This window comes from Leguminivora glycinivorella, chromosome 27 (assembly GCF_023078275.1).
Source record: "Leguminivora glycinivorella isolate SPB_JAAS2020 chromosome 27, LegGlyc_1.1, whole genome shotgun sequence".
NCBI lineage: Eukaryota > Metazoa > Arthropoda > Insecta > Lepidoptera > Tortricidae > Leguminivora > Leguminivora glycinivorella.
Window position 1 is genome coordinate 3,032,415 of NC_062997.1, and position 9,151 is coordinate 3,041,565.

At 41.5% G+C, this 9,151-nt stretch overlaps 1 protein-coding gene across 1 annotated transcript; it reads right to left on the reverse strand.

The window, feature by feature from the left end:
* Positions 1–3,836: 3,836 nt before the first annotated feature.
* Positions 3,837–9,080, reverse strand: LOC125240319 (arginine-hydroxylase NDUFAF5, mitochondrial). Its single transcript, XM_048148203.1, is given in 6 exon segments — positions 3,837–4,048; positions 5,317–5,496; positions 6,086–6,235; positions 6,667–6,774; positions 7,870–8,021; positions 8,663–9,080. Coding segments are annotated over 6 exon segments (1,107 nt in total). The 5' UTR covers positions 8,982–9,080; the 3' UTR covers positions 3,837–3,850.
* Positions 9,081–9,151: the final 71 nt, after the last annotated feature.

The window sequence follows — 9,151 nt, forward strand, 5'->3', positions numbered from 1 at the left end:
TTATGCGTCGAAATGGTTTAAAATCCACCAGTGTCCAGAGTAGTGTTATAATTATAATGATCATTTTTTAACTCCTGACGCAAAAACGACGGGGTGTTATAAGTTTGACGTGTCTGTCTGTCTGTGTGTGTGTGTGTGTGTGTCTGTCTGTGGCATCATAGCTCCCGAACGGATGAACCGATTTAGATTTCGTTTTTTTTTGTTTGAAATCTGAATTAAGCCCCATTTAGATGGTACGAGTTTCTCGCCCGTCTTGGTCGAGAATCTCGTATGACATTATCGTATGCGATAATCGCCTGGCGAGTATCGTACGAAAACGTTTACATTAGTGCGAGAAATAAAAACTCGCATACGAGTATCGTATGCGAGACTCGCCAGGCGATTATCGCCAGGCGAAATAGTTTAGACGGAGAGTAGAATTTTCGGGAAATATTTCTATAACATTTCTCGACTCGTCTAAACCGGTTCTCGTATGACATTTTTTCTCGAACGTGCGATTATCGCACGAATCGGAGCGAACCGATTTTCATACGAGTTTTGCCTGTCAACTTGCGTGCCTAGTTGCTAATTAATTAATTATAAACACATATATTATATGCTTTTTTATAATATTGGGTATAATTTACCTTGGATTTATTTGAATTTAAGATGAATAGTACCCAATAATATTAAAAACACTATTAATGATTTATGAAGGTCTCAATAATATACAATAGGGAAAATAATGATTTTGACCGTAGCGTTACCTAGCTAATAAAATCTTGGTTGCGATACTTGCGATTAGGTTTAGGATATTATTAAACATAGAATATAAATAACATTTTTTTTTAATTATAGTAGGCATTTTGCCCCATAGATATATGAGGTAAAATGTCAGTAGGTAAACATTAACTGCATAATATTAATAAGCCGAATTTATTTTTGGTTTTAGCAGTTACTGAGAGGCAGCTATAAATATAAAAACACCATGTTTTACATGATTTCTACTGAATTCATTTCGACTGAGTAGCGTATAACTCGTATACGATTCTCGCATATGTGTTTTGTTTACACGGAGACATACAAATATCAAAGGCGAGGCGATTATCGCCCCCTCTCGTGCGATATCGTACGCATAGTTTACACGATACGATATTTTTTCTCGTACTTCGATAATCGTACGTTCGAGGCGAGAAACTCGTACCATCTAAATGGGGCTTTAGTCGGGAGTGTTCTTAACTGTAGTAAACGTAGATTAAGAGATAACGCGCGGCTGCGTCCGCGCCTAATTAGTCATTAAATAGCTACCACACTGACCGTACGTGTGTTTGACTCAGTCCTCCCGGGTTTACCGTTACAACAGTGGCGACGACAGTGCGAATTAACAAAACGCGTGTTTAAATAATGGCCAAGTTAGCAGTTGGTTCATTAACAGTTTTTAACCACGAAGTCCAAGAGTGGTCACTTTATAAAGATAAATTAGAACAATGGTTCATAGCAAACGATTTTGGGGAGGACGACAAAAAGAATAAGCGGCGAGCAATTCTTTTAAGCAACCTGGCCGAATCGACCTATAGACTTGTGCGCGATTTAGCTTTACCCTCCGTAGTCGGCGAATTATCGTACAGCGCAGTGATCGAACTACTAGATAACCATTTCGAGCCTAAGAAATGTGGATTTGCAGAGAGATTTAGGTTCCATAGTGCTACGCAACGACCTGGCGAGAAATTGACAGAGTGGGCCGCTCGTGTGCGGGGCTTAGCGGCATACTGTGGGTTCACTGCGACTGCTTTAGATGAAGCTTTACGAGACCGGTTTGTCTTGGGCATGGCACCAGGCCCAGAGAGAGATAAGCTGTTCACACGGAAGATGGGCGACCTGACGTTGAGCTCAGCGTTAGAGTTAGCCGAGAACATCCGGTGCGCTCGTACGGGGTCGCAGCAGACTTCTCTACAGGCTTCACAAGCTGATACATTGGGCCAGGAACCCTTGCAGGTGTTAAAGGTACAAGCGACATCGGGACCTAAGCGTGGGGCGGCAGCGGGGGCGCGACAGCAAGCGTCCGGCGCGCCCCCATTAGCGGCAACAGGAGCGGCCAGCTGTGCGGCTTGCGGTTACTCGAATCATCAAATTGAAACTTGTAAATTTACGCGTTATAAGTGTAAGCAGTGCGGGAAAAAAGGACACCTGAAAAGAATGTGCCCCTCAAAGCAAGTCGGGGGACAACATTTTATCGAGTGTTGCGCGGACGGTGATGACGGCGACATTTATGATGATGACGGTAAGCACAAACTTGTTTGCAATATTCGGACATATCGAGGCGAACCAATGCGGGAATCTGTTTTAGTCAATGAAATTAAGTTAGATTTCGAAATCGACACTGGCTCGGCTGTAACGGTAATTTCTGACAAGGATTATAAGCGGTACTTTCCACAAGTTCCATTAAAACCAAGTACCACTTTTTTAAATGTTTACGATGGGGGACCGCTCAAGATCCTAGGGGTCCTAACCTTGCCAATTACCTATAGATCACAATGCCACGACATTGATGTTTTTGTAATTAAAAATGGCGGGGCCCCATTGCTTGGTAGGGACTTTATTCGTAAATTTAATTTGGAAATCGCCGAGATCAACAAATGTGAAGATATTTTAACGCAAATTACGTCACCGTATCCTAACTTATTTTCTGATAAGTTAGGGTGTTGTAAATATATTACAATCAATTTAACTGTAAAACCGGATTCGCAACCCATTTTTCGCAAAGCTAGACCGCTACCGTTTGCCCTCCGTGAACGGGTAGGTAAAGAAATCGATCGCTTGGTCGGGTTAGGTATTTTGGTGCCGGTCAAATCGTCGGAGTATGCTAGCCCAATAGTTCCAGTTTTGAAGCACGACAACTCCATAAGACTATGTGCAGATTATTCGGCTACGTTGAACAAGCATTTAATAGTAGAAAAATATCCACTACCAAGAGTAGATGAATTATTTACTAAATTGCACGGCGCGAAATATTTTTCAAAGCTGGATCTCTCGCAAGCATACAATCAGTTTAGATTAAGTGAATCTTCACAGATGTTAACGTGCATAAATACGCACAAAGGATTATTTAAATATACACGTTTAGTGTTCGGGCTGTCCAGTGCCCCGGCGACGTTCCAAAGGTCAATGGAGACACTCCTGTCCGATCTTGACGGAGTGTTATTATTTTTAGATGACATTTTAGTTGTCAGTAAAAGTAAAGAGGAAAACTTAGAACTTAACCATGTTTCATGAAAATCGATCATTTATGTCGGCGGGGGTTTATTCAAGAATTTTAATTTTCTTTAGGTTATTTTCCAAAAAAAGTCGTATAAACAGTAAACATTTATTTCTCCGTGAGGTGCACAGTCTTCACATCCTGAACGATCTCGTCAATCCTGTGCAGGTCCTTGAGGGACAGCTCCCCGGAGCCGCGGGGGAGGGGCTGCGGCTGGGAGGGGGAGGGCTTCCAGCCGAAGGTTCACGAGTTTCAAGGTCACTGGTTAACTCTTCTGAAAGACATACTGGCTTGCGGCTGTCGTGAATTATGACACTCGTTATTAATATCCCTACCTCCCTTGTTGCGCAATGTATTATTGAATTATAATCACTTTTTTAACACCCGACGGGGAGTTATAAATTAGACGTGTCTGTCTGCGTATGTGTCTGTCTGTGGCATCGTAGCTCCCGAACGGATGAACCTATTTAGATTTTTTTTTGTTTGAAAGCTGAATTAGTCAGGAGTAATCTTAGCCATGTTTCATGAAAATCGATTAACTATGTCGGGGGTTTATTAAAAAAAAAAATTTTCTTTAGGTTATTTTCCAAAAAAAGTCATATAAACAGTAAACATTTATTTCTTATCATCCTCCGTGAGGTGCACAGTCTTCACATCCTGGACGATCTCGTCAATCCTGTGCAGGTCCTTGAGGGACAGCTGCCCGGAGCCGCGGGGGAGGGGCTGCGGCTGCGAGGGGGAGGGCTTCCAGCCGAGGAGGTTCACGATCTCGAAGGTCACTGGGACCCCGCGGGATTTGCGCTCGGGAACGTCCTAAAAGCAATAGTAGTGTTTTACAAGGGAGCAAAATTACATATGGGTGAATCAACTTTTTCTTGCCTGTTATTGCCATGGTTACCGTCCCCCGAGTCACGCTGGTTTTACGCAAAATTATGCTACTTAAACTATGCAGATATTCATTTTTCTGGTGTTAACAAGCCCTTTCCTTATTTTGCCACCTACAAACATGGATTATAATCATGCTTGCATAATTTCAGTAGCATAATGTAACGTGACTCAAGGGACCGTAACTATGGCAAAAACAGGCAAGAAAAAGTTGATTCACCTAAATGTAGGTGTAAACAGGGAGGGCGTCAGGGCGTCTCTATCGCACTTGAAAATAGTGCGAAAAGGACGGTCCGTTATAACCTTTATCATGTGACCGTGCTTGCCCGCATGGACGAAGCGAAGGCCTGTACATATATGTGGACACCTCAATACACTTGTTTAAAATTTGATACAAATAAACATTTAATTGCATATCATTCCCTATCCAATCGTGTTGTAGCGGCTTGGAACAGTTTACCGGATAGTGTTGTTACTGCTCCCTCAGTGAATGTGTTTAAAAACAGACTAGACAAGTGGCTTTTAAATAATAAGATAGTGACATGACTTTGCTAACTATAAATCATGAGACACTGTGTGACATAGGCTCATCAGCTGAATAGCTGCTCGCCTATAATTGAATAATAATAATAATAATTCATTCAAGGATTCTATACTTGAATCCTGAGTGTAGAGGGGGATTCAAGTGTTAACGCCCAAGGTGGAGTTCATTTTACTAACACGACACATACCTATTGCTTTTCACATCACCTATGAAGAAATCCCAAAATATAAATTATAATTTTAACTTCTGATTAGCAGAAACGTCTGCAATCGATGCCACTAGGCTTAGAATAAATTTTAAAAGTGGAATATGTCTGCCTTGGGTGAGACTTGAACTCACGGCCTCTGGATCGATACTCCAGCGCTCTGCCAACTGAGCCACCAAGACTTCAACCAATAGGTCCCATTGACCTTAGTAGGTAGTGGAAAATTTTGCTGGCTTGGTTGAAGTCTTGGTGGCTCAGTTGGCAGAGCGCTGGAGTATCGATCCAGAGGCCGTGAGTTCAAGTCTCACCCAAGGCAGACATTTGTCACTTTTAAAATTTATTCTAAATTATAATTGTTGTGAAAGGGATTTTTGGGCTTTTGGAATTTTCAGTGTCTGAGAAGTTTTCATTTTAAATGTATTGGCATTCAGTTTAAAAATCACTCACCTTTCCATACATCTCATCGTAAATCGCGGCGGCGGCAAACTGCACGTCGCGGCTCAAACGCAGCGGGCGATTGAACGCGGCGTTTGCTTCGCCCAGTGTGCGCAGGTCGTTCATCACATGCCACGCGCTCGGGTACCACAATGTGATTGTGTCCACATCGACAGTTTGTAGGTGTAGCCGCTCCTGAAAAACGCGCGTTTTTGAAACCGCTTATCGTCAGATGTCTAAGACTTACATAATATTTAAAACTATAACTAAAGCTAACCAGACTTAACACGGTTAATCAAATAATCACAGTAATAGTTGAAATAACTGTCGTAGAACCACAAGTATGCTAAGATTTGGTATGATGTCAAAGTCCGCTTATGTCCCTCACTCGTACAAAAGGGGAGATGTGTGGGGCCATGCCCCCAATCTATCCGTATCGTCTAGTTAGAGGGACAATCTTTGTTTCTTGATTATGCGACTATTACACAACAATATTTGTGATATGAATGTGCCTGTGTGGTGACGGGTTAAGAATTTCACCACCCCCTTTCTTCCCGTGGGTGTCGTAGAAGGCGACTGTGGGATATGGGTTAAATTGTGGCGTAGGCGAGAGGCTGGCAACCTGTCACTGTCAGAGTTTCGTTTTTCTTTTTCAACCCCTTATTTGCCAAGAGTGGCACTGAAGCTTTAGTAGTTTCATGTGCTCTGCTTACCCTTTCATGGGATACAGGCGTGATTGTATGTATGTATGTATTTGTGATATACCGCCATGCTAATATACTTACGCGTTCAAAAGCCCGCCTATGTCCCTCACCCGTACAAAAGGGGAGATGTGTGGGGCCATGCCCCCTAATCTCTCTGTGTCGGCTAGTTGGAGGGACTGCCGGAGTTCCATTAGTGTGTCACCGCCGAATAGCGAAGCGATAAATGCCTGTAAAACGGAAAACAATCATGAGTTTTTTTTACGTAAAAAATGTGTGAAATAAAAATATATTAAGACAAAGAATAGTTATTTGTTATACAAGGGGGCAAAGTTGATTTTAACGCCGAGTGTGGAATAAAAAAGCAAGTGAAAGGATTCTATAGTTAAATAGAATCCTGAGCTTAGCGAGTTTCAGATAAATCATCTTCATTACAGATTCACCTACTTTTATCCATTTTAAAGCAGTTAATTTGACTATATTTAAGGTCAAATTACTTTACCCACTAGTGGATAAAATGCGTTTTTACCCGCTGGCATTAAAGGATAAAACACGTGTTTCTGAGCTAGTGAGGGGAAAAGAAAATGTATTAATTATTATTTTACTCATATTCTTTTGTCTTTGGCAGTTGATAGTCAACTTGCGATGGGACTGTACTTACGCCATCTGGTTTCAGGATGTTCATGATTTTGTCAAAGGTGCCAGGGAGGTCATTGACCCAGTGGAGGCACAGCGATGACACAACCAGGTCCACACTCTCTTCAGGCAGCTGTGAAAAAATAAATACTTAGGTATTGATTAAGCGCCATCTGTTATTTCAATTTGGAATGTTAGAATAAATTTTAACTAACACCTGAAAACAGTAAATTGTGGTGGGATATGAGTTTAATTGTAGTGTGCATGTTTCAATGTTGCTGCAATTTCACAAATTCTTTTTTTTTGTGCCCTTTTTAACCCCCGACGCAAAAACGATAGGGTGTTAGATGTAGATGTCTGTACTTTTGTCTGTCTGTCTGTGTGTGTGTCTGTCTGTGGCATTGTAGCTCCCGAACGGATGAACCACTATGTCGCGGTTGGGGGTTTTTTCAAAAATTGAATTGGTTTGTGGTTAGGTTATTAGGAATACTAGCATGCAGGTATCAAATGACAGCTATAGGCTCTTAAATACTTGTGTACAAAATTTTGTTCATATTTCAAAATTCATTTCAAACAAAAAATTCTGGGACTCAGGATTTTTTTTTATTTATTTATTTAAGCTTTATTATTCTACAAAAGACTTTCTTTTCGTTTATTTGTTTTTTTAATTATTACTGATTTTCTACTAGACCATGTTTCCATTTTACTTTATCTTTTACTTTATCTTTTGCCATGTTTTGCCAGCCACAATGTCATCCTGCCACCTGGATAGTGGATGTCCTCTCTTTGTTGAGCCCTGTGGCCCTTAACAGTTGGTAACCTTTCCTGTCCACCTGTCATCATTTAGCCTTGCCATGTGACCATTATACCATCGGACTCTTACGCCGTGGCTTGCGTGGGCGACGGTCGCGCGATGGTCGCGCGACGGCGATGCGACGCATACGAAATCAAAACCTTATCGATATGGAAGTAGACGATGCGATGAGACGCGACGGCGACAGTCGCGCGACCGTCGCCCACGCAAGACACGGCGTTAGACACACGGCCGGTCTCCATCCTTACTTGGTAGATATTCCCCGAATTTGTACGAAGCGCTTTGCTTCTTCTTTTCTTATGCGCACTGCCAAGGAGTGGAATTCCTTGCCGGCGGCTATATTTCCAAGCTCATTTCATGCTCTGAGAAGGAGAAGCCCACTCTCGAAGAATCCCCTCAGAAGGATTAACTTACATCAATGTTCTCTTCATCCATAACCCGTTTCTCAAACTGCACCCCGTCGCCAATGATGGCTTTATCCAGATGAGTCTGCGATGTGTCGCAGAGTGTGACTCTCTCTACTGAGTCGGGCAGGAGATGTCTGGACACGTAGCCGCGGCCTGCTCCTGTAATGAGTGTTCTGTGAGTATAATTGCAAGACCATATCTGAGACCAGGCTAAGTTAACAGAGATTTTAAAAGTTCAGATCACTGGTAGATAATTTAATATAACACTTACACAATTTGTGCTGTCGAAATTACTGCCAACTTGGCTTGCACAGATTGTAATAATTTTTTTTTGGCACAAGCTTTTACTGCCGACTGTACCTTTTTTTTTTCAACAGTGATCTACTGCTCTCCGAGGCATTTCTAAAAAAAACGACTTACTTGATGATGATACGACGTTTCATAACAAAGTTCCTATGACCACCTTTCTGCTCCATCATCAGATCAGCTCCATGATACCATAATATTGCATTGTCATGTGATTTACATATGTGTGCAAAATATCAGCTCAATCAAAACCGGGAAGTGGGTCAAATTTAGCTTCTACATTTTGACCCAAACTAACATATTAACAAGGCAAGTTGAATAAAAGCTCGTAAAAATTAACAAACACTAGTTTCTGGCTGTATAGAAGTCATTAGAGCTACACCACCTATGAAAAAGGTGAAAGACTTTTTTCATCATGGTTTCCATGCAAATTCAAAAACATACGCAAAACCTGAACTTTAAATTATTTGAAAGTAGTTTTAAAGAGTACTCACCAAGCTCTACGGCATTTTTAAATAGCCTCTTAATATCTAATATTCTGTCCGCCGTACGCCATCCAACCTCCTCTTTGATATACTCCGCTAAATGGTAATCTTCCTTCTGTGCCGACCGCTCCCGCTGCAGAATCTTCACCTGTCTGTCAAATACGTTCATAGTGCGGTACACAGAGCTCGCAGTCTTCTTTTTAGCGGCATTTGTGCCTTTATATCTAGCTAAAACTTTGGTTGCATTACGTAAATATTTACACTCGTATTTCATGCTATTTAACCAACATAGCCGGGTGGAGGCGGTAAGCAGTTGTGTGTGGGACATTTTTATATAACTTTTGACTATTTAATACTATAAATAAGACAGTTTGAACATAGTTTTCACGTATTTCAGAGCTACGAAATATACGCTTCGAGGTTGTTTTGTTTTTATAGTTTGACAGTTGACACCTGACAGTGACATAATACTTTCGTTCTGAAACTGAACCGGTAATT